This window comes from Maniola jurtina, chromosome 6 (genome assembly GCF_905333055.1).
Source record: "Maniola jurtina chromosome 6, ilManJurt1.1, whole genome shotgun sequence".
NCBI lineage: Eukaryota > Metazoa > Arthropoda > Insecta > Lepidoptera > Nymphalidae > Maniola > Maniola jurtina.
In genome coordinates this window covers 1,669,255-1,693,456 of record NC_060034.1, presented here as the reverse complement: position 1 = coordinate 1,693,456, position 24,202 = coordinate 1,669,255, and the positions used below count along the sequence as shown (strand labels likewise).

The 24,202-nt window shown below is 36.6% G+C and overlaps 6 protein-coding genes and 1 long non-coding RNA gene across 10 annotated transcripts; 3 read left to right on the top strand and 4 right to left on the bottom strand.

Annotated features, from left to right (window-relative positions):
• Positions 1-123: 123 nt before the first annotated feature.
• Positions 124-1,798, bottom strand: LOC123865899 (phosphatidylinositol N-acetylglucosaminyltransferase subunit A-like). The gene is made up of 2 exons (XM_045907118.1): positions 1,635-1,798; positions 124-1,562 (listed from the first exon to the last, which is right to left on the bottom strand). The coding sequence occupies exons 1-2, from the start codon at positions 1,647-1,649 to the stop codon at positions 264-266; spliced, it is 1,314 nt and encodes a 437-aa protein (XP_045763074.1). The 5' UTR covers positions 1,650-1,798; the 3' UTR covers positions 124-263.
• A 95-nt stretch (positions 1,799-1,893) lies between these two features.
• On the top strand, positions 1,894-2,476 carry LOC123865915. Its single transcript, XR_006796067.1, has 3 exons — positions 1,894-1,908; positions 1,983-2,140; positions 2,248-2,476. It is a non-coding gene; the product is annotated as an uncharacterized LOC123865915 (long non-coding RNA).
• Positions 2,477-2,834: 358 nt separating this feature from the next.
• Positions 2,835-4,480, bottom strand: LOC123865907 (growth arrest and DNA damage-inducible proteins-interacting protein 1-like). Its single transcript, XM_045907129.1, has 3 exons — positions 4,127-4,480; positions 3,362-3,597; positions 2,835-3,107 (listed from the first exon to the last, which is right to left on the bottom strand). Exons 1-3 carry the CDS (start codon positions 4,428-4,430, stop codon positions 2,904-2,906), a joined length of 744 nt encoding a protein of 247 aa, XP_045763085.1. The 5' UTR covers positions 4,431-4,480; the 3' UTR covers positions 2,835-2,903.
• A 321-nt stretch (positions 4,481-4,801) lies between these two features.
• On the top strand, positions 4,802-8,216 carry LOC123865908 (clathrin light chain-like). 2 transcript variants are annotated; one of them, XM_045907131.1, is made up of 6 exons: positions 4,802-5,078; positions 5,460-5,633; positions 5,817-5,928; positions 6,182-6,193; positions 6,898-7,086; positions 7,761-8,216. In XM_045907131.1, exons 1-6 carry the CDS (start codon positions 4,916-4,918, stop codon positions 7,765-7,767), a joined length of 657 nt encoding a protein of 218 aa, XP_045763087.1. In that variant the 5' UTR covers positions 4,802-4,915; the 3' UTR covers positions 7,768-8,216. The 2 variants fall into 2 exon arrangements, with proteins under 2 accessions (XP_045763087.1, XP_045763088.1); XM_045907132.1 differs by lacking the exon at positions 6,182-6,193 and having other exon boundaries at positions 4,805-5,078.
• Positions 8,217-8,766: 550 nt separating this feature from the next.
• Positions 8,767-10,505, bottom strand: LOC123865900 (phosphatidylinositol N-acetylglucosaminyltransferase subunit A-like). Its single transcript, XM_045907119.1, has 2 exons — positions 10,342-10,505; positions 8,767-10,269 (listed from the first exon to the last, which is right to left on the bottom strand). Exons 1-2 carry the CDS (start codon positions 10,354-10,356, stop codon positions 8,971-8,973), a joined length of 1,314 nt encoding a protein of 437 aa, XP_045763075.1. The 5' UTR covers positions 10,357-10,505; the 3' UTR covers positions 8,767-8,970.
• Positions 10,506-10,689: 184 nt separating this feature from the next.
• On the top strand, positions 10,690-17,317 carry LOC123865895 (alkylated DNA repair protein alkB homolog 8). Its single transcript, XM_045907109.1, has 8 exons — positions 10,690-10,847; positions 10,955-11,189; positions 12,158-12,472; positions 12,963-13,122; positions 13,922-14,183; positions 14,850-15,005; positions 15,817-15,981; positions 16,900-17,317. The coding sequence occupies exons 1-8, from the start codon at positions 10,752-10,754 to the stop codon at positions 17,293-17,295; spliced, it is 1,785 nt and encodes a 594-aa protein (XP_045763065.1). The 5' UTR covers positions 10,690-10,751; the 3' UTR covers positions 17,296-17,317.
• A 1,740-nt stretch (positions 17,318-19,057) lies between these two features.
• Positions 19,058-24,202, bottom strand: LOC123865897 (TBC1 domain family member 19). Of its 3 annotated transcripts, none has more exons than XM_045907112.1 (11): positions 23,841-24,202; positions 23,632-23,763; positions 23,158-23,341; positions 22,535-22,622; positions 22,393-22,453; positions 21,777-22,010; positions 21,193-21,330; positions 20,518-20,677; positions 19,972-20,081; positions 19,765-19,856; positions 19,058-19,480 (listed from the first exon to the last, which is right to left on the bottom strand). In XM_045907112.1, the coding sequence occupies exons 1-11, from the start codon at positions 23,940-23,942 to the stop codon at positions 19,225-19,227; spliced, it is 1,557 nt and encodes a 518-aa protein (XP_045763068.1). In that variant the 5' UTR covers positions 23,943-24,202; the 3' UTR covers positions 19,058-19,224. The 3 variants fall into 3 exon arrangements, with proteins under 3 accessions (XP_045763068.1, XP_045763069.1, XP_045763071.1); XM_045907113.1 differs by having other exon boundaries at positions 23,167-23,341; positions 23,841-24,200; XM_045907115.1 differs by having other exon boundaries at positions 23,632-23,784; positions 23,841-23,925.

Genomic DNA, 24,202 nt, shown 5'->3' with positions numbered 1-24,202 from the left:
AAAGACCCTAGGTTTTCCTGACAGACACAACAGATAGACAACAAAATGATCATATAAGGGTTCCATTTTGAGGTACAGAACCCTAAAAATGAGTGAGCATTCACCGGAGTGAACAGTCCGATGAAGTTATCAATTTTTATTAAAATACTGTGCGCATTGTAAAATAACAGCCTTTAAAATAATTGACTATGTATTGATTAGATAAACTTATCATGCGATTTAAGACTTCTAACAACTTAAAATAAGTTTGTACTTTTATATGTCTACAATTTTAAATCCTTGGCTATATCTATGTGCTTTCTTTTATATATTCTCTCAACTAATTGCAATAACAAATACATTAAACTTACAACTAAGAGGAACGGCCAGACACCGCATCTAAGATAACTTCTTAACTGTTGACCTAATGTTTTGTTTTTATTCAACAAGATTCGATTGTACACTATTTCAGTTCGTCTTGTAATATCCATCCAGCTGTACATTTTTCTCACCATCTTATTACACTCATACGGGCAAAGAATTTTGCCATTCTTTAAATCTCTCATAGCAGATTCTATACCAGATACTATGCTAGTAACATTTGGTTCTGTCAAATATATCATGCTCTCTGGCAAAACTTCTGGTATGCCACCTACTTTGGTGGATACAACTTTTAGCCCGCAAGATGCGGCTTCAACAATCGCCATACAATAAGCTTCAGTCAATGAGGTGTTTAAAAATATATCACCTTTAACTAAAACATTTCTAACTTCGGAATGTTTTAAGCTTCCTAGCAATGTGACACAGTGTTGAAAACCCTTTCGCTCCCTAACTTCTTGCAATAACCACATTTTAGGTCCATCTCCGCCTATTATAAACCTAATGTTTGGGTACCGTGGACACATATCAGCTATCACTGCAGCCATTAAGTCTACACCTTTCCTATAAACTAATCTAGATACAATAACAATTGTGACTACATTGGGATCTCTTTGGCTTGGATCAGGTGTAAACGTGTATGCATCCACTGCGTTTGGTATTACAGACACTCTGTGAGCTCTTACTTTAGCTCGTAATACTGTGTTTTCCTTCCCCGTATGAGACACACAGATACATGCATCACACTCGCACAGACATAGTTGTAAATACTTATTAGTTAAAACTGCTGACATATCCGCGAAACCAAACAAACTGTGGTCAGTGAACACTGTTTTTAATCCCATTAATTTTCCTATCATGGACACCTCATGAGCTAGAACACTGAATGCAGAATGACCGTGAACTATTTCTATACATTCTCGTATTAAGATGTATCGGACGATTGCAATATTGCATATCATAGTGGGCAGGGCACATTGGTGGTAGAACACTCTGATGGGCAGGTAATACACCTTTAAGCCTCCGGTTAAATATCGTATGCCAACACGATCGGCGTAGCAGTGCGTTATCACGATAACTTTGTGCCCCCGTTTGATCAAACACTGTGATAGATTGTAAATGTGTTCTTCTACGCCACCAGTGTTTGGGTAGAAGAAATCTGAAGCCATGCATATTACGTGCCTTCTCTTGATTTTTGACGGCTCCTAAAACAAGGAAAAATTTTAAGATTTAGCCCCAGGTCTAGTGAATCTTAATAACTAAAGAAACAAACAAACCGTCTCAGTGTTCATTGTAGATTTGCAGTTGTAATAACTGCAGTTTTATGTGAATCATAACAATTCCTGGGCTTTTTTATGCATATTCTTTTCTTTTGAATTCTTGGTTTATTTTGAAAATACAAATTCGTATTTCGTTTTAGGTTATTGCTGAATTTTTATTTTCAAATTGTCAAAAATCAAAGACGAAAATTACCGCTATCGGTAAAATAAAGTTGGGAGACCGTTTATATTTAATGTACTCTGTGGTTTGTGTTGTGGTCTGTCATCTGTGGTTTTTAGATGTATTCCATCCTATATGTTATTGGTCTGTGATGTATTCCACAGACCACGAATATGTATTCTGAGTTTTTTAGGTTATGTTGATTTTTCAATATACAAACTTTTTCTTTTTCAAATAAATAAATAATATGGATGAAAAAAGAAAATGTGACCGAAAGAGAAAACGATTTGCTGCACGTCTTAAAAGTTCCAAGGGAATATTGTGCACTGATTATCCGGGACCTGTATGTTAAATGAACATCAAACAAACTTTTATTTATATTAATAAATTAATAAAAGATTAAAGTTAATAACTTTATTGCACATGTATTTCATATTTATTTATTTTCAGAACATAGTACTTTGCAATGTTGGCCAGGCAACGGGTTTAGAGAAAGCTGATATACTCAAACTATTAGAAGCTTTGCCGCAAAATGTGAAACTTTTAAAGTTTATAGCTGAGAAAGGTGAATCACACTCCTACCTAGTGTTCAATAGCACGGAAAGTGGTCAATTATTTTATGAAACATATAATGGGTCGAAAGCATTTACTTGTGTACCAATCTATATGAGCTATGTTGATTGCGGTAAGTACTTGGTGCTGGGCACTGTACATCTTGGATATATATTATATATGTATATTGAATTTTACTCCTAACTTTTGTGTTAACAAGTTACGAATACTTGCCGCACAATCTTGAATCACGCTGAAGCCCTTTAAAATCCTGTTGCATGACAGGCTGTTAAAGTCACATTACGGTTATCGTTAAACTTTGATCGTCAATTAAAGCAAAACAAAACAGGGTCTGTTAACTTTAGAATATGTTGGTATGAATACTGACTTGTGCCACCAACTTTGATTAAAGTTAAACATAATTTTAACTGCCTGTCTTGCATCTGGACTTTAGGTACAGATTGTCAGAAATCACCAACTCAGAACATATTTAACAATTTTATTACTACCATAAATCGTAATTAAGCCTATAAACAATAAAAATACAGTATAACTTAGCTCTTTTCACTGATCTCGCTGCTCTTCTGCTGCAGCTTAGCGATCATCATCTTCTCTTTGGCCTCCATTCGCACCTGTTTCTCTAACTTTTTCTGCTCTTTCTCCCTCTTGGCCAGCATTTCTTGGAATCGCTCATCTCTAGGGTCGAGTGTGAAGCCGAAATGTCTTCTTACTTCCTCTACCAGACGCTCTTTCTTTTGCTGTAACACATAGTGAAGTTATCATATATATTTACATAGCTATTTTCGAAAATGAGCAAGTGCAATGTTACCATTTTCGTACCAACTCAAACCAACTTGAGGGATAGACAGACCAACAGGTAGACGGACAGCGGATGCTTAGTAATAGAGCTCCATTGCCACAGAGCCCTATTAAGACAGAATGTCTCTACTCTACAACACACAGTAAGTGAGTGTTGAGCCTAAAGAATCAACTTTAATAAATGTATTCGTACCTTAGCTGCCTGCACTTCAGCAGCCTTCTTAGCAACCTTATCATTCAGCTCCTTCTTCCACTGCTCCAGCTTAGCAACCTTAGTAGCTACTTCTAAGTCCCTCTGTTCTATTCTTAACTGCTCTTGTTTTCTCTTCTCCGCTGCTGCATCCATCACTTGCCGGATTGTGTAGGGGAATGCTACAGTTTCATATTCTTTCCTCTCTTCTATTTCTTTCTTTGTTGGCCAGCACAGACCTGTAGAGGTATAAACTTGTTATCTCAATCAATCTACTGCTGTACCTAGATGTTGTCTAGGGATTTTCACAATCAACTTACAAAGGTAAATAAACAACTGTTAAGTTATTAATACTAAAATGAATTTGTTTGAAATGCAAGGCATCAAAAGAACACAGATTTCCATTGTTGCCTTGCATTTGCTTGGTTAAAATTCAATATATATCATCTATTTTACCGCGCTCTGTTTCACCCTATAAGTAGAATTTTTATTTTTATTTTAGTTAATAGTATTAGACTGATGGAGTTCCTAGTGGCATAGCTATTGATCGTGCTGGGTCATTTTGCTGTGTAGACCTGTTCAATGGATGGGTGACTGATGAGAAATAAGAATTAAAATCACATCTCTTATATGAGTTGTATGCAGAAAGATCTGTAAGCCCACCATGTTAAGGCTGCACTGCAAGTAAACCCCTGCTAATGTGACTAATAGAAAGGCCTCATCAACGAGTAACATGATGCAGAGATACATCTAATAGTGATTTCTTACTTGGATTGACTCCACTGGCAATTCCATACTTCCCGTACATTTTCCTATTATACTTGACAGTCAAATGGGCTAAACAATGAGGCTCTTCATAGGGACGTCTGTCGTTAACCAGGTTGTAATGAGCTGCTGATAATCTCGACTTGTTTCTCTTCTTTTTGATCTCCGCCTCCCTAGCTTGGAGATCTTCCGTATCATCGATAAGTACTTGTTCATTGTGCTCGATCTCTGGCACTGTTGTTGAAAAACGGTGAAATCTGTTAATCAAGCTGGACCGTACTAATTTAGTTCTCATGCATATATTCATTTTTATTAAAAAAAAACTATAATTCAGAATTCTGTGATCTTTTAGGTTATTTTAATATTTTGACGTGATTTTGACTTTTGACTTTAGTTTGACAAAACCTCAGAGATATGATAACATTATCTCTGGAAAAACTGTTGTGACCATAAACAATGGAACGGACAAGGACACGTTTACACTAAATCTGATTGACATTAACTAGGTACGAGGAAAAAGTACAAAAATCAATAAAATGACTTCAATAGACTGAAAACTTCAAAGGACTCATTGTGGAGGTTATTTTTATTTTATCTCAAAGGGCATAGAATTATTATTTACTACATAAAAGGCTACATCCATACATATGGCAATGAACTCCAGGGATGTGTCATTTTTCGAATGACTTTTCGGACTTGACTTTTCTTCTCCATTATTTGTCTCTGTGATTTGTCTATTCTGTATTCGACCGCGATTAAACCAAAGCAAACTTTAATCCTAAAATAATCATCATGGACGATTTCGGCGACAGTTTCGTTCAGCCCGAGGTGGACCCTGCAGCGGACTTCCTAGCCCGCGAACAGAACCAACTCGCTGGTCTCGAGGATGACTTGGAAACCAGTGCTCCGCCCCCCGTAGCCACTCTGTCGTCTAATGGGTTCGATGATTTCGTTGGTAATTCTTAATATCTTTATTTAATTATCTTTTATTCAACATTGTAGTTCATACTCTTATTACCTACCTAGACAAAAATAAAAACTTCAATGTTGCAAAGACCTACAGGAGACTTGATTTGGTTGTGTAGCTAAAATTAAAATAATTTTTATTGTGATATACATACATACCTAATTTGTTTAGTCTAAAAAAATATCTATCTGAAAAAATATAGGATTTTAATGAACCAAGCCATGAAGTTTCTTGCCAGCTCATTTCAGAAGAATCTTCATTCTGAACTAGTGGCAGAGTCACAAACGTAGCATAAGAGACACTAGCTGTTGTCTAAATGAAATAATTAAATTCAAGTTTGTGAACTAATACAAATGTTATTTTGTGCAGAAGTACCAAGTGCAGCTTCATTTGAAGCCAATGGCCTGATGGATGAGGAGCTGAGCTCGGCGCCAGCGCCCGCCCCCGCCCCGGCCGTGACTCCAGTGTTCCGGCAGGAGCGGGAGGAGCCCGAGAAGATCAAGTTGTGGAGAGAAGAGCAGAAGAAGAGATTGGAAGAGAAAGGTAATTAATAGAGTTACATTTTGTATCGATTAATTCTATTACAAATCTACGTAATAGAAATTGGTACCTAGGTAATATAAAACATGTTTAAAACAAGTATTTATTTGAAACAATGTCAACCCTACCTGTAAAACTGTGCCGCTAAGAAGTTTTTATTTATTTAAGTACCTTTTTATCTCTAAGATGAGGAGGAAGAAAGAAAGAAGCAGGAAATGTTAAAAGTGGCCAAGAAAGAGCTAGAAGATTGGTACAAAACTCATGAGGAGCAAATTGCCAAGACCAAGGCGGCTAACAGGTAACAGTTTATGATGTATAAGCTACCTAGTGCAGATATGCTTTGCAATATAAATTCCAGAATATAAAGAATATATTTTTCCCCAATACCTTGTATGCTTAAAAAATATTCCCTTGAAGTATAAATCTAGTAGTTTTGTAGTTGTAGAAATTGTAGTAGTGTACAGGAATAGAACGTTAAGATACTTGAAAATATTATATGTGCATGTAAATATTGCCCTACTAATTCCGTGTTTTCTTTTCAATGCTGGCAGGGAGTCTGCTAAGTGAGTATATTGATTGATACACATAAAAAGTTACACCAATTTTGGCAAAGGTACTACTAACTTGTAAATATTTCATGGTTTGGCATTGTGTAGCTGTTTAATAGGTCATGCCCATTTCGTTTGAATGTTTCCTTAACCGGGAATTTAATATTCACTTTGTCAACATAGGCATTTCTAAAACTTAATCCACTTCAGTAAGCTCTTTTAAGTGTAAACATTTTGGATGTACATATTATCCACATTGTGTGATACCATCTCCATACTAATGTTAAAAATTCTGTGGGAACTTATTTTTTGGGTTAAAAATTAGCCTGTCTATCTTAGACATGAAACTTGGACCTAGGAACTTAGCTGTGGTCTTAGAGATGCCAGCTATCTCTGGTGCCAAACTTCGAAATCTATTAAGAGGATGGTCCGTGAAAAGGTAAGGGATGGACAGACACACATTTTTAATATATAAAAAGAAAAGTGCTGATGCATGACTGACTGACTGACTGACACATCAATGCCCAGCCCAAATCCTTGGACCTAGAAAGCTGAAGTTTTGCAGAAGTTGCCTTTATAATGTATGCTGGATTGAAATTTGAATGGAGCAAAGCTACAGGTGTTCGCTGGCTTATAATATTAGTATGGATTTCTATCTCAATATACTAACACATTTTTTGATATGCGTGTAGTTATATCATAATGTCCACATTTAACAGAAATGCCGAGAAAGCCCTAGCACGGGGCTCCGAGAGCGGCCCAGAAGAGGGCAACGAGTGGGCTCGCGTGTCGGAGCTGTGCGACTTCGGGCCACGCCGCGGCAGGGACGTGGCGCGCCTGCGCTCCATCGTGCTGCAATTGAAACAGGCCGGCGTGCGGCCCAACTACCCGCCTAGATCCACTAAAGTGTAAGCATCCTTGTAAAGTGCGCGCAAAACAAGTAGTCTCATCTGAACACAAGGTATACGACTGCGCATTGTATGAAAGTCGAAGTTAAAAAACACGACCGCCCTGCCAAAAAGTCATAGCTAGGGTCACTAAGAATGATGTAAGGACTTTAACTGTTCCCCAAACATCCAAATCCGTTCAGGCATTTAGAAATTACGGTGGAATATAGAAACTCACATACACCATGAAAACATTACACTCCTTTTTTTGGACAGTTGAGTATAAAAATCAGCCTGGTTATGTATTTAATTTTAAGTTTATGATCTGCACAATCTGTTATATTATTACTACTTATAATACTACTTGTTTTGCATGCACCACAACAGCACATTACACTTAAGTTTTTTTTTTTGTGCAAGAGAGCTTTTCATGTTCAAAAGAATTTTTTTTTTTCAAAGCCAAATATGCCAGGGCCATTTTTGTGGCAGTGATAGATTTCTATAAGTAAATTCAGAAAGGTATTTTCCTGATTATGATTTTATTTAATTGAAAGATATTAATTCTGTTGATACATTTATTTAATAAAAAAATTAAAATATTGCTTTCTTAGTAGTTTCCTGTTTTATTAAATTAAATTGTAAAAAAAAAAACAAATTATTATTATCTAATAAAATGTGTATTTCCTTGTTCACAGGGCTTGAATGGATAAAGTATATTGTACGCTAAGGAAAGAATTATTGTTATTAGCCTGAATATAACTAAGATCAGTCTCAGTGTTATTGAATCACATTATTATTATAAATAAATTAATATTATAGTATTAATAGAAATTGTTATTATTAACTATTGTAGCAAAATTATAACAGCATTCTTGTAAAAGTTCTTCCTGCACAGACCTACTCAAGATTTTGTATGGAAATCATTATTGTCAAATTACTTCCATACAAAATACAAAATGGAAGTGAACATTTTTGTTTGTTAATAATAAATAATAGTCGCTAGTGTGACACTAGCCTTAATATTATAACAGCTTTCATGTAACAACTGTTAATTATTTTTTGTTTAACACAGTTCATCAATATCTTTAATATTGAGGTTTGCATATTGTTTATTTGAAATAGTATTAAAATAAATATCATTCCAAAATCACTAAAATGAATTTTTATTGAAACAATTGATTGAGTAAGGCTAGGTCCCAGAACCTACTACCTAAGTAGGTTTTGCATTTGTCTGTCTGTGGATTAATTAAGGTTTTGATGCCCTTGAAGGGTCTAAACAACCAACGAAGTGATCCTGTAAGGGTTCCTTTTATTTCAGAGATACAGAACACTAAAAACCGGGCAAGTGCGAGTCAGACTCGCGCACCGAGGGTTCCTTACTCCTGTTTTTTCTGAGATGTTGCACAGTAAATCTAAAACTATTATGCATTAAATAAATAAAAATCTGTTTTAGAATGTACGGTTAAAGCCCTTTCATATAATGATACCCCACTTGGTATAATTATCTTACTGTGAAAATTAAAACACATTTTAATGTTTTTTGTGATGTAACTACAAATTCAGTTTTCAGATTTTTTCCTTTATTTGTGCTGTAGACTTTCCTACCTGCCAAATTTAATGATTGTAGGTCACTGGGAAAGACCCTAGGTTTTCCTGACAGACACAACAGACAGACAACAAAATGATCATATAAGGGTTCCATTTTGAGGTACAGAACCCTAAAAATGAGTGAGCATTCACTGGAGTGAACAGTCTGATGAAGTTATCAATTTTTATTAAAATACTGTGCGCATATTAAAATAACAGCCTTTTAAATTAATTGACTATGTATTGATTAGATAAAGTTATGTCATGTGATTTAATAGACTTCTAACAACTTAAAATATGTTTGTACTTATTATATGTCTATAATTTTAAATCCTTGGCTATATCTATGTGCTTTCTTTTATATATTCTCTCAACTAATTGCAATAACAAATACATTAAACTTACAACTAAGAGGAACGGCCACACACCGCATCTAAGATAACTTCTTAACTGTTGACCTAATGTTTTATTTTTATTCAACAAGATTCGATTGTACACTATTTCAGTTCGTCTTGTAATATCCATCCAGCTGTACATTTTTCTCACCATCTTATTACACTCGTACGGGCAAAGAATTTTGCCATTCTTTAAATCTCTCATAGCAGATTCTATACCGGACACTATGCTAGTAACATTTGGTTCCGTCAAATATATCATGCTCTCTGGCAACACTTCTGGTATGCCACCGACTTTGGTTGATACAACTTTTAGCCCACACGATGCGGCTTCAACAATCGCCATACAATAAGCTTCAGTCAAAGAGGTGTTTAAAAATATATCACCTTTAACTAAAACATTTCTAACTTCGGAATGTTTTAAGCTTCCTAGCAATGTGACACAGTGTTGAAAACCCTTTCGCTCCCTAACTTCTTGGAGTAACCACATTTTAGGTCCATCTCCTCCTATTATAAACCTAATGTTTGGGTACCGCGGACACATATCAGCTATCACTGCAGCCATTAAGTCTACACCTTTCCTATAAACTAATCTAGATACAATAACAATTGTGACTACATTGGGATCTCTTTGGCTTGGATCAGGTGTAAACGTATATGCATCCACTGCATTTGGTATTACAGACACTCTGTGAGCTCTTACTTTAGCTCGTAATACTGTGTTTTCCTTCCCCGTATGAGACACACAGATACATGCATCACACTCGCACAGACATAGTTGTAAATACTTATTAGTTAAAACTGCTGACATATCAGCGAAACCAAACAAACTGTGGTCAGTGAACACTGTTTTTAATCCCATTAATTTTCCTATCATGGACACCTCATGAGCTAGAACACTGAATGCAGAATGACCGTGAACTATTTCTATACATTCTCGTATTAAGATGTATCGGACGATTGCAATATTGCATATCATAGTGGGCAGGGCACATTGGTGGTAGAACACTCTGATGGGCAGGTAATACACCTTTAAGCCTCCGGTTAAATATCGTATGCCAACACGATCGGCGTAGCAGTGCGTTATCACGATAACTTTGTGCCCCCGTTTGATCAAACACTGTGATAGATTGTAAATGTGTTCTTCTACGCCACCAGTGTTTGGGTAGAAGAAATCTGAAGCCATGCATATTACGTGCCTTCTCTTGATTTTTGACGGCTCCTAAAACAAGGAAAAATTTTAAGATTTAGCCCCAGGTCTAGTGAATCTTAATAACTAAAGAAACAAACAAACCGTCTCAGTGTTCATTGTAGATTTGCAGTTGTAATAACTGCAGTTTTATGTGAATCATAACAATTCCTGGGCTTTTTTATGCATATTCTTTTCTTTTGAATTCTTGGTTTATTTTGAAAATACAAATTCGTATTTCGTTTTAGGTTATTGCTGAATTTTTATTTTCAAATTGTCAAAAATCAAAGACGAAAATTACCGCTATCGGTAAAATAAAGTTGGGAGACCGTTTATATTTAATGTACTCTGTGGTTTGTGTTGTGGTCTGTCATCTGTGGTTTTTAGATGTATTCCATCCTATATGTTATTGGTCTGTGATGTATTCCACAGACCACGAATATGTATTCTGAGTTTTTTAGGTTATGTTGATTTTTCAATATACAAACTTTTTCTTTTTCAAATAAATAAATAATATGGATGAAAAAAGAAAATGTGACCGAAAGAGAAAACGATTTGCTGCACGTCTTAAAAGTTCCAAGGGAATATTGTGCACTGATTATCCGGGACCTGTATGTTAAATGAACATCAAACAAACTTTTATTTATATTAATAAATTAATAAAAGATTAAAGTTAATAACTTTATTGCACATGTATTTCATATTTATTTATTTTCAGAACATAGTACTTTGCAATGTTGGCCAGGCAACGGGTTTAGAGAAAGCTGATATACTCAAACTATTAGAAGCTTTGCCGCAAAATGTGAAACTTTTAAAGTTTATAGCTGAGAAAGGTGAATCACACTCCTACCTAGTGTTCAATAGCACGGAAAGTGGTCAATTATTTTATGAAACATATAATGGGTCGAAAGCATTTACTTGTGTACCAATCTATATGAGCTATGTTGATTGCGGTAAGTACTTGGTGCTGGGCACTGTACATCTTGGATATATATTATATATGTATATTGAATTTTACTCCTAACTTTTGTGCTTATAATGTTGTAAAAATTCAGCTTCAATATGTTTGTCTGCAATACTCAAAAAGTCTTTGATGGAATAACTTGAAATTTTTACATAATGTTTCTATTAGAAAGTTTTATTTATACTTTTATCTCAAAGTTTGCACGGGAATGGGACTTCTTTATTAACTGAATTTCTTTATCAAACTGAACCATAGTGATGTTAAGATGTAGCTAGTAACTAATATTAAGATCCTATTAGGTTTGCCTTTTTTTGTTTTTATTATTTACACATGCCTGTGATGCCTACGACTTCATCAGTCATCTGCATGGAATTAAATTTATAGAAACTCAGTGGGAACTCTGATTTTCCAGGGTAAAGCTTATACCCACCTCTGAGATGCAAGCTAACTTTATACTAAATTTTGGCTAAGCAAAGGTTATAATATTCTTGCAATTTATAGTATTGGTATGGGTTTTAAGTATGTTTTGTTGTTTGCAAATCAAATCAAAACTGTAAACAAATTGCTATTTTTGATTGAGAGTTTTGAGGCTGGCCTTTGACATTAATCAGCCTTAACTTTGTCTCAAGTCTATACACCATAGATCCCAGCTTCAAAAGCATATAGACAGAGTTAAATACTACTTCAACTTTTTATGAAACTAGATGATTCCTTCAACTTCATCTGTTTTGGAAACTCCTGGATAAAAGTACTCTTCAGGTCTTCCAGTTAATCCATTAAAAAAATCATGTTCCATTGCTCTGTTTTGAAATGATTGAAGGAAAAATAAACATATTTTCTCATTAGTAATATTAATATGATTGATCTTAGTCTCCTGGGACTTAATTATTTGAGTGTAGTCTAAGAAAAAAGAGTCTTCAAAAATCTGTTAAAGCATACCAAATATCTTTTTTTTAGTACCAAACAATGAAGTAATATGCTCATCAGAAGTTCCTGATGGATTGAAAATAATAGAAAACTTCATAACTGAAGAAGAAGAGAAATCATACATAAAACTTTTTGACTGGGTTGACGAGTCTAACTTGAAGAATCGTCAAGTGAAACACTATGGGTATGAGTTCAGGTACGGCAGCAATGATGTTGATTTGAGTTCCCCTCTATCTGAGAAGATTCCGGAAGAGTGTGATGTGTTGTGGACGAGGCTTAAAAGCCATGGCATTGATTTCAGGATACCAGATCAAATGACTGTGAATAAATATAGTCCTGGACAAGGTAACTATCATTTTTTTGTTTCACTTGGAATAGCATTAATAGAATAAGATTTTAATAGGAAGAACCTTGCTTATACATATAATTATTATTACCTATAATTTTTGTTTAAATACCAGTGACAGACTATTGATTAAGCTCTTCTGAGACTCAGAACATATCACTAAATGAGGCCTCTGTTCTCTTTTAAATTTTTTATTTTGATTTAAATTCTATATGGAGTTCTGAAAAGTTTCATGAAGGAAATAATATAATATTAATAAATAATATTTATCCTTTTTCTACAAGATTTTAGTAATTTGAAATGCTCATAAAAGATTTTTACCTTCACAAAAATAATTTTAAATAATTGTTTTTGTAATAATAAATCTATAATTAAAGTGTAATCTTTATTGATCTGCTACTATAAATGTATAGCGCATAACTGATGTTATCACACCACTCCACTACCATAGGAACCTACTCTAATTCAACATTGGCCTTGTTTCTTCAGGGATTCCATCGCACGTGGACAGGCACAGCCCGTTTGGTGATACAATCCTGTCTCTCTCCCTCGGCTCGTCAGTGGTGATGGAGTGGAGACACCACAGTGGCAAATATGTACCACTAGTGCTGCCCGCTAGGTCTCTGCTTGTGATGCAGGGGGAAGCAAGGTAGGTAACATTGTTATATCTGTAGACTATGCCAGGAATCGGTAGAGACTCTGATGCACATAATCTGCTGTTGTATTGCTCTAACTAATGCATAAACGTAGCATCCACCTCTCACATACTCAAACACGCACATGTACACGTACGCATGCACGCACGCGCAAGCACACATACAACCTGAGGAAGCTATACTAAGGGCCTTTTCAGTGCGACGCGGATGACCTACGCGAACGTCCGCGACGGACGGTAAAAATGTATGAAACCTCAACAGCGCGTTCAGTGCGACGCGGAGCTGTCCGCGTCGCAGAGTTGTTGAGGTTTCATACATTTTACCGTCCGTCGCGGACGTCCGCGTAGGTCATCCGCGTCGCACTGAAAAGGCCCTTACAGTCAAGAAAGTGCTGCTGTATCTGTCGGCTACAAGTATTGACACAGAACTAAAAATGGGGATGATCACAATAGATTGGAGATGATACAGGAAATCCAAGAACCTGCATAGCCCCAAAGAAAATGAACATAATTGTGGATCAATTCCAACATTGAAATATGATTGAAATAGTTTCAATATTTATGTATGTATGTTTGTTAGGCTTTCACGCAAAAACTTCTGGACGGATTTAGCTGAAATTTAGAATGGCTATAGATTACAGTCTGGATTAACACACGGGCTACTTTTTATCCCGAAAAATCAAAGAGTTTCCACAGAGTTTTTAAAAACCTAAATCAACGCGGGCGAAATCGCGGGCAGCTATTTAATAATTTTTTGAGAGGTATAAATAATCTTACTGATTAATATTCACAGGTACGATTGGCAACATGGTATCCAACCTAGAACATGGGACCCAATCATAGAAGTTCGAACCCAAACCAATACAGATACTAACAGTCTAATTCGAGTAGTAACAAGTGATGTGACACAGAGACAAACTCGAATATCCCTCACATTCAGATCTACAAGGCACGGCGAGTGTGAGTGTGTGTATAGCACGCTGTGTGATAGAGTGAAGTCGGAAGTTATTGAAGACCGAACCGCTTCCCGATTAGAAGAGTTGCATGTGCATCAGGTTTGTAGATTTAAAAATAACATAATTTTTTAATAAAAAAAAAAAAAAAACTTAAAGCATCTCATTTATAAAATGGACTAAAAAGTATAAAATAATTAATAGTTAGCTATGAGAACACTTGTAAAAACAATTTAAAACGAAAAACGTGGCGCATGTGTAATAGATACAAACGATTTTTTTATTTGTTTTACTGATTTTTAAAATGGACAAAAAGTATAAAATAATTATAGTTAGCTATGAGAATACTTTTAAAAAAATGAAAAACGAAGGGCACATGCAATAGATACAATCAATACATAACTGGCACCTAAGTCCCCAGTAGTTTTATTCCTCTGCGAATGATATAAACTGCCGTAAGGGTTTTTTCTCAATGACTGCTAATCACACATTCATTATTAAGTAATTATCCAAGTATTCTCATAGTTACTCAGTTGGGTATTCTTTTTATTATCACCACTCTTTCACAATATCACTTAAACTTATGAGGGTACCTCAAAAGGAAAAAGGAACCCTCATAGGATCACTTTGTTGTCTGTCTTGGCTTTTAGAACTATCAAATCTGTTAAGGTAACTCATTTCCAAGATTTGTTGTCATTCTGAGAGGAGCCCCGTGTTCAGTAGTGGACCGGGAATGGGTTAAGATTAAGATGATAATGATGTGTTTAGGTGTACGAGCAAATCGCGGGTCACTTCAGCTCGACGCGCCACAAGCCGTGGCCCAAAGTGGTGGAGTTCCTACAGAGCGCGCCGGCCGGGGCTATCGTGCTGGACTTGGGGGCCGGGAATGGGAAGAATGTGTTGAAGCGAAATGATATATTGCAGGTATTTATATCTAACTCTGGAGTGGAGACCGCGTGACGGTAAGCGCAGTGTGGGACGACCTCCAGACCGCTGGACCGATGACCTGAAGAAGATGGCGGGGAGTGGGTGGATGAGGAAGACGGGGACCGTCTTTGGTGACGCACTCTTTGAAAGGCCTATGTCCAGCTGTGGACGCATTCAGGCTGATGGAATAGAATGGAATGGGATACCTAACTCTACTCTCTACTCTCTACTCAAGGAAAAATGTGCTCAGATTGGAACAGCTACGTAGTGTGATCGGATGCTCTGCAGGACTGTATGGAACTGCTTCGAATAGTCTCACGTAAAATTGAACGTGCCCTTATAACTTACAGTAATGAAATCATTTGTAAATGAAAAATATTAGAAAATGAAACTAAACTGAAAGAATATTCAAGTAAGATTGCTGTATTTTATCAGTTAAGATTTCAACAATTATTATGTAACTAAATTGATAATGAATTTACATTAGTTTATAATGTATTGCTTAAACTTAAAACAAGTCATAAACTAAACTATTTACTTTTTGCATTTACACAGTCAGTTTTTGGTTTTTTAATTACTTAAGTGTTGAGTCGAAAAAAGTTTTGGTTAGTTAAAGTTTAGGTACCCTTGAGTGATACCTTGTTAAATAGGTATGTGCATTGTCTTAGAAAGTTTTAAATAAATTTTGAAAAATAATGACCCGCAAAGTTTTTAGTGAACATGGCCGTGGCTACCTTATGCGTGTTCTGACATGTACTTGATCAGTTTTTCCATTCTATTTTCATTGATTGTATTCTTTGTCTATCAGCTAGCGGGCGAGAGAAGCTGGGGTCTCTTGCAGGAGTGCAAGTCGTACATGGCTGGTGCAGGGCGCGCGGACTGCGTGCGACTCGACCTGCTGAGGACGCCGCTGCGCGACGCGTGCGCCGACCGCGTCATATGCATAGCTGTTATACACCACTTCAGTAACCAGGTGAGATGCAGTTTGTTAACCTTTCAAATTAATAGTATTGGCGTCACTCAGAAAAAGCAGGTATTATTTAAATATTTTTATCGAATAATTGGAATGTCCTCTCAAAACCAACACAAAAAAACACCAGGTTCAATGTGTAAGGTTATACGAGAGTTTTAATCTAAACAAACTAATGCCAAAATAAGTAATTTAATTAGAGCGTGATTGCTATCACAACATCTAATTATCCAGTTCACAATCCAAATACCGAAAATATGCGATATCGCTCCGAATCTCAGAAGGAGACTAAACTAAAACGTTCAAAACACACGTATTTAGGCAAGTTCAATCTTGTCGGCCTCCTAGCAACAGATTGTATGACATCGAATGAGCCAAATATCGATTTTATCAAACTACCTGCATTAGATAAATTAATAATTTTATATTATTGTTGACAATTCAAATCAATTTTTAAAAGTAACCTTACAATAGATTGCATGGCACTTATTTCAAAATACCAATCGAAATTTTCATTAAATACCTAGCTGTAAATCAAGTATTATGTTGAGTTTCATAATGTTCCCTATAGAAAAGAATACATTAACGGCCAAAATAAATAACTTGTCTATCTGTAATCTGAGCAATGTTGTTATTTGTCAAGAATTATATAATCTTTTTTGACCAATAATAAAGTTGCTAAGTTACTTATCAACAGATTAAAGACAGGTTGATTATTAATTTCGGCCGTTAGAAATTAGACCCTTTTAACAGATTTTGTACAACAGAATATTCACGCGCTCTGCATGGTTATTTAATTCTTTCATCAAAGGTTGCTTTAGCAACAGCTCATGTATAGTTTCTTCTGTGTGTTATGTATATGTATATGTTTGTGTGTGCAATAAAGAATTCTAAATAAATAAAATTTACATTATATTCTAGGCGAGAAGACTAGAAGCAATCTCCACAATAGCTCGCCTATTACGTCCGGGCGGTCGAGCTTTGATCACAGTGTGGGCAAAGGACCAAACCAAATCCAACTACCTCTGCAAAGACAAGCAAAACCACGAGTCGAACTTACACCTCACCGTAGACGGAGTCAACTTGCCTATACACGAGAACCGAACGCAATTTAAACATAACGATCTTCTAGTTCCTTGGAAATTGAGGAAGATCAAGGAAAATAAACTCGAAAATCAGTCCAAAACGACATTGCTGAGGTACTACCATGTCTTTGAGGAGGGAGAGTTGGATAAGTTGTGTGATCTTCCGGATTTAGTGGTGCAGGATAGCTTTTATGAGGAGGGAAACTGGTGTGTTGTTTGTAAGAAAGTTTAATAATATATTGTTGTTAGCATATATTGCGTTTTATTTAAGGTTCACACACAGTTCTGTGGTGTAGTGTGTTAGAAAATTAGCCTATATTCATTTCCAGGATGCCTAGGTACTTATCTCTGTACCTTTCGTCAACATTGGTTAATCGGATAGGATTCTTTCTGAAATATACGTCTGGTCTTATCATTTGTTTAAACTTAAATAATATGGCCTCATTTACACGAGAGCTTTTTAAAAAAGCGTTCAAATAGAACAAATTAAATGTATTCCCATGTATCTGTTCACGCGTAAAAAAGCAATGTGTGAACGTATACTTGGGAATACATTTGTTCTACTTGTTCTCTTGTGTAAATGAAGCCTAATTCTATGATCTACCTTCAACCCGACATTGAATTCATTCCTGTTTCAAAGATTGCAATAAAAGAATATATCCAACATAACAGCCTTGTATTTTATTACAATAAATCTTCTACAAAACAAAAAAATACTATAAAAATTCTATACAAAACAATATGTGATATTATTATGTAACAATGGTACCTGTGGTATCAGTAAAAGGTTATGAAAGTTTCTAAGTCCATGCGAGGTTTACATAATGTTGTAAAAAAATACATTAATACGAATACTTATAAGCTTATTGAGATCAATTATCTAGAATACAATTATTTATTGATGCAATCTGTTTAAACCAAATATTTTTAAAATTAATTGAACCTAATAGGTTTAAATAGTTAGTATTATGAGTAGACATAATATGGTAGGTACCCTACCGATTTTGCACGTAGCAAATTATTTGAAAAAGTAACAGGTACCTAAGTAATATATCTACACTAATAAATAAATTTGAAGTGTCGTGTCTGTTTGAACGGGTTAATCTTCGGAATGGCTAAACCTATTTTGACGTGACTTTCACAAACAAGTAGAGGATTAACCAAGGAGTAACATAGGCTACTTTTTTAACCGACTTTGAAAAATGGAGTTGTGTTTTTCTACCTATATGTAACTAAACTGATATCTCCGAGATTTCTGAACCGACTTGCGTAATTTTTTTTTTAAATCGTTAAGGGAACTTTGCCATATTGTTCCATAAAAAAATTAGGTAGATAGGTCCATTGAAATAAAAGTTATAGTTTTTACGCTAAAAGTGCATCGCAAACTATACCTACTTGGGATCCGTTGAATAGGCTGGACATCTTTCAGTTTCAACTTTAGTGACTAGATTATTATGTATAGACTACTCCTGCATTCGCATATAATGTGCCTCAAAATAGTCATTTGCAAATATCCCTCTACAAAACAAACAACAGGTGTCAATATTGCAATATTAAAGGCTATCACTATCCACGGAAAGAAGTTAGTACTTGGTTATCTCTGTTACGTAATCCCATACAAATGACGGAGAGAAAATCTCAGTGGGCGTTAGCCAATTTGAGGCACCAACCAATCACAAGCGAAACTTTGTTTTCGAATTGAATTTCGAATGTTTTTAGAACATTTGTCAATCGAACTCCAAATGTTTCTTGGGGGACTTCGTCTGTGGTGGCATTTGCTGGCGCGCGTGTTGTGTTTTTTTTTTGTTAAAACTGACTGGAAAGCACTCTAAGGGGGTGCCGTACGTATGTCGGCGAGCGCCGGCACAGACGGGGTCCATGCTTGTATAGTTTAGCTAACTTATTACAAATAACTAGAAACTTGACATTGGCTAATCATTGTAAAAGCCAGACGAGAGAGAAAAAAAAAATGTTTCTTGAAAACATTTCGGTGGCTCAAAATGGTTAACGCCCACTGAAATTTTCGTCTCTGTCATTAGTATGGGATTATGTAGCAAAGAGAGAGAGAGAGAGAGGGCTATAATAACTGCTTCCCGCGGAGAGGGTATTATAATAGGACTGATACAAACATAGCCGTAACACAAAACAGTTTCTTGATGAGTTACGGTTTCATTAGTGCCAACTGCAACAACGGTATAACGGAAATCGTAGACAAATCCGCCAACACGGCGTCAACATTCTGTAAAGTGTTCACTTGAAATATGTTCTCTTTTCTAAAACTCAGTATCGCGAGCGCCAGGAGCGGGAGGATCTCCAGACAATCGTAGCCGAGGATCGCGTCCCAAAGAAGTAAGAGTTGGTCCGGCGGAAGGTGGCCACTGAACGCTCGCATCAGCCACTTAAATACAACGCGAATGCTGAAAAGATAAAAAAATCAAATTACCCGCGTGCTTCTTAGGTTATTTGTCTCTGGTATGTTTTGCCGCCATTTTGATATTTTCAAATTTTATAAAACTTTATTGGTCGAATAAAAAACCGCGAAAAATGTTGGTTTTTAGGGTTCCGTACCCGAAGGTTGCCTGACCTATTACTAAGCCTTCACTGTCCGTCCGTCTATCTGTCTGTCAGCGGGCTGTATGTGCGAGTCCAGCTCGCATTTGACCGATTTTTTTGGAATAGTAGGTAGACTAGGTATGCTTACGGATTGATATTGATATTCCTGAAATGTATCCACAGTAGGGGTTCGTTGGCTTCAAGCAGTCTCTCATAAAGAAGACAAAGTGATACAATACCCTGAAAATTAAGCGATTAGTAGGTTTATTATTTTTCTAAATTAAAGCTTAGGTCACCCCGATGCGTTAGACATAATATTGCTCTAAAAATTAATTTTATAATTATTATTTTTTACCTGTGGATGTGTGGAGATATAATGTAGCCGATGCCAATAGCGCATATAGAAAGCGCGGAATATATAGTAAAGCTGAACTGGTTCGTCGTATAAGTAACAAAACGGAGTTGCTGTAAAAAGATATCCACTTTTTATATCAATAGCCCCACGCACGTTACAGTTTAAAAAGGTTTTAAACAAATCATTTCGCAATTGTGTGTAAAAATAATAAGTATGACCAAAAACTATAGGTACAAAGTAAAGAAAATACGGTAGATACAGTAAGTTCTGCGAATATGACTAGGTAGGTACCTCCAGTTTCCATCTGCAATAGATGGGTTCCCAACGAGTCACACCAAATCGTGTAACGTGTGACTCGTTGGGAATCCATCGAAAATCTTTTCCCAACGAGTCACACCCACAGCTACAGTGTGAGTTGTGACTCGTTGGAAATTACAAGATGGGTTTATTACCGCGAATTTGCCAGTGCCTGTCATGTGACCATTTCATATTCGCAGTTTAGAAAATTGAATGCAGAACGGTGAACGGGTTTCGTTGCATACTCACCATACATAGTAAACCCGTGGAATGGTATGACCCCGCTAGGCGGGAAGGCAGTAAGACACTCGGGCCCGTGGCGTCCCTTCACGGCCACCGTCAGAGCCGCGCCTGCCAGCGACCGCACAGCACTCAACACCTCAGAGTCGCGAGAAAAGCACAACATCACCTGCGGGTTAGCAATTGTGATTATCGTCATCACTATCATAGTTAACCCGTGAAACGGTGTGACCCTACCGGTGGGAAGGCCGTATCCGTCGGGCCATGAGTCTGACTCGCCCTTTTAGGGCGATTACGCACTGCATCCGATCCGAATCTATGAAAAAACGTTCCGAAGTAGTCATAGAACTATTTGTATGGTAGCTTACGCACTAGATCCGACTTCCGTTATCCGAGTTCTCTCCGTCATCCATGAGAATATCTCGGATGTGCCTCGGATTCAAATCGGACATATGACGTAAATATGTCAAATATGTCCAGCTTGGATTTGAATCAGAGATCGGATTTCGATCCGAGTTTTTTATATCCGTATTTTAACGGACTCGGATCAGATGAGTGCGTAATCGCTCTTAGGAGGTTTCCTCCTTTATTAATTACCTTGTTGGCTAATGGCTGATGTGTTTAGTTTGTAAAAGTGGAATTAAAACTAATTAGTACCTACCTATAAAGTCTTAAAAACCTAACCTGATAAAGTAAATCTTCGAATACGAAATATTGGTCGTCATTAGAAGCTGTCAACTGCACATCTTTGAATATTAATTTGTCGATCATCAAATCCACTTCTAAAACGCTTTTTTTGAGTTGGTTGAAGTACGTTGTTTGCTGTAAAATCAAAACATCCTCTCAATGAAAATCTTTCAAGCTGATAATCAGTTAATACTCAAAAATTATAAGGAAGTAAGTAATACACGCGCATTTCATTTCTACATTACCTAACACATCTTTATTCCTCACTCTTTTTGGGCCGTCCCGGGATCGGTTCCCGACAGGGTTTGAGATTTTATAATTTCTAAATGTCTGGTCTGGTGGGACGCTTCGGCCGTGTCTAGTTACCACCCTACTGGCAAAGCCGTGCCGCCAAGCGATTTAGTGTTCTGGTACGATACCATGTAGAAACCGAAGGGGTATGACTATGGTTTAAATTATAAAAAGACTGCCATACCCTTTCCCAGTTTGCCCGCTTCCAAATCTTAGACTGCATCATCACTTACTACCAGGTGAGATTGCAGTCAAAGGTTAACTTGTATCGGAATTTTAAAAAATCTTACCTGTTGTTTAACCTCGGCTCCTAAAACCTGTGACCAAAGTCTAGCCCTCAAGCATTGTGGACTGCCCTTCTTTAGATACTCCTGTATGACCGGCGCATAGCCCAAAGCTGCCACTCTCTCGCCGAGCCCTATCCTCTCCGCCTCAAGGGTCGCAAACCCTGACACCGTACTTGGCATGTTTGGATTGACTCCCAGTAATGGCTCGCCGTTTGCCCATTCTACGTATGTTTTTCGCTGAAATCGTTCGGATTTGTACAGCACTACCACTTTTATAAATCGCATCAGTAAAGTTCGTTTGCGCATAAAAGCTCACCCTAACGCTACTAAATAGTTACAGATCTTATTGCTCGACGCTAAGATCTTAGACACAAGAACAGCAGAGCCTCAATGTTTGATCTCGCTCATAATTCGCGCGTACAATACAAAACAGGGCGCGTAGGTAACAACCAATACTGGACCGGATTGGCTGATTCATTTTCGTGCCATTCAGAAATAAGATTTCTGCTCAAGTACATCGATGTATCTTTTAAAAGTGGTAATACTGTATTACTAATTAAAAATATTCTGTACAAAACCTTAAACAAAAATAGTTGAGCAGGTAAAACCAAGGCCATACCAATTGGTCCAAATTTTTTACTTGTAGAGGTAGATGCGCGAATTCCCATTTAGGTTCATCCCTAAAAATAAAAATAAGCTCTCAATTTTTAAAATGGGTCATCATACAAATAATACATAACTATCGTGCTGTCAATACTTACTCCCTCGTAAACGGTACATATCCAGATAACGTGAGTAAAACATCTAAAAAGTCTTTTGGTGCGTACACTGGTCTATATTTTGATAAATCTGGAAATATACAGAAATCATTAATAAGTAATATTGTCTTATGCCAGATACAGACAGAGCGAACGAGGGCAAGCGATAACAAACAGTAGGTGTCGCCGATGGGACAACGTACAGTTGCTTGCCTTCGCTGATTGTAACTTGTGACTAGTGTCCACAGTCCACATAGAATGAACATTAGCGTATTGGCACGGAGTGGAGCACACTTCACTTCGATTCATTCATCTCGTGAACCGTAATGGGTAGGGACTTCAATTTTTCACAGGATGTGTAGGTACCTATTTCTTATATTAAATTTTTTGTCTCGTTCACTTTGACTTTACCCGGCCTTAGAAAAAAGATCTTCTTCTTCTTTGTCGTTACACTCTTGGCAGAGCGGTCGTGGTCATCATGAAGTGACGTTTTGGGGGGCAGATGTTACACGCCTCACGAGCATTCGCCACTTCTCCCTGCTGGTTGACATTCTGGTACATTCGTGCACGGCACCGCAGAAAAAAGATACGACTTGTTAAATTCTATATTAGAACGAAAGGCAGACCTGAATTACCTAAGCTGTAAGTGCTAAGTTCATGCCATTTTTCTGCAAGCTCCTCTTGTTCTGCCTGCGGCCGTATTTTAGCTAGCGAAGTTTCTAAATCTGAACACATCGAATTTAATGATTTGTGAATCCTTTTCTCCCATTGAGCACTGGCTTTTGATAACGACGTTAGCGGATCTAGTTTCTGAAATGGAAGAATGATTCTAATGGTGGGTGCCCAACGAGTCACACTCAATCGCGTCACAGTGTGACACGTTGGGAATTCAACGAAATGTTTCTCTCATCGAATCGCACTGTTACTAGTTAGTTGCAACATTTTTATCCATAATAATTCTCACCAAGTCACACTAAACTGTGACTCGATGGGAAGAAAAAATGCTAAAGAATCACATAGCTTTACAAGTTTAGGTACAGTAAACAAATACAGGAAGAGAAAAGTTTCAGCCTATAAACATCACAATCAAGATAACTTACATTCTTATTTTGTGTTCTGACCCAATGGAAAACTGTATTCCTAAGCTTCGTGTCCAAACCTTTTTCCTTCATAGCCTGTTGTAATGTTTGCTTGAAGTCTTCTTTTTTAACATTCGGTGAAGAAACCAGTTTCTGTTGAACATTTATTCAGTACTATTACATAATAATAAGCAACGAACATTGTTTTAACGACCAGTCTTGTTACTCACTTGTACATCGCTATAAAATGATTTATATATTGAAAGATTCTTTATTTCTTCAGCAAGTTTCATGGCTGTGTGGTGTATAGCGTCATCTTTTATGTCTTCCATTATCACAAAATTATATTTAATTTAATAATTTCTAACAGAAGAGACTGTTTACGTTTTTTATTAAAAAAATAATACTTCATGACAACTTCATGTGATATTCAAATAGAGCAGGGGTAGGTTTGTAGGTAGGTAGAATAGGAGTAGGTAGTTTTATTTCCAAGGCAACGCATCAATATTGATAGGTAATATATCAAAGATCAACACATAGATACAGCCATGTACAGCCGGTACAGCCATAGATATGCCTCCTATTGCCTATA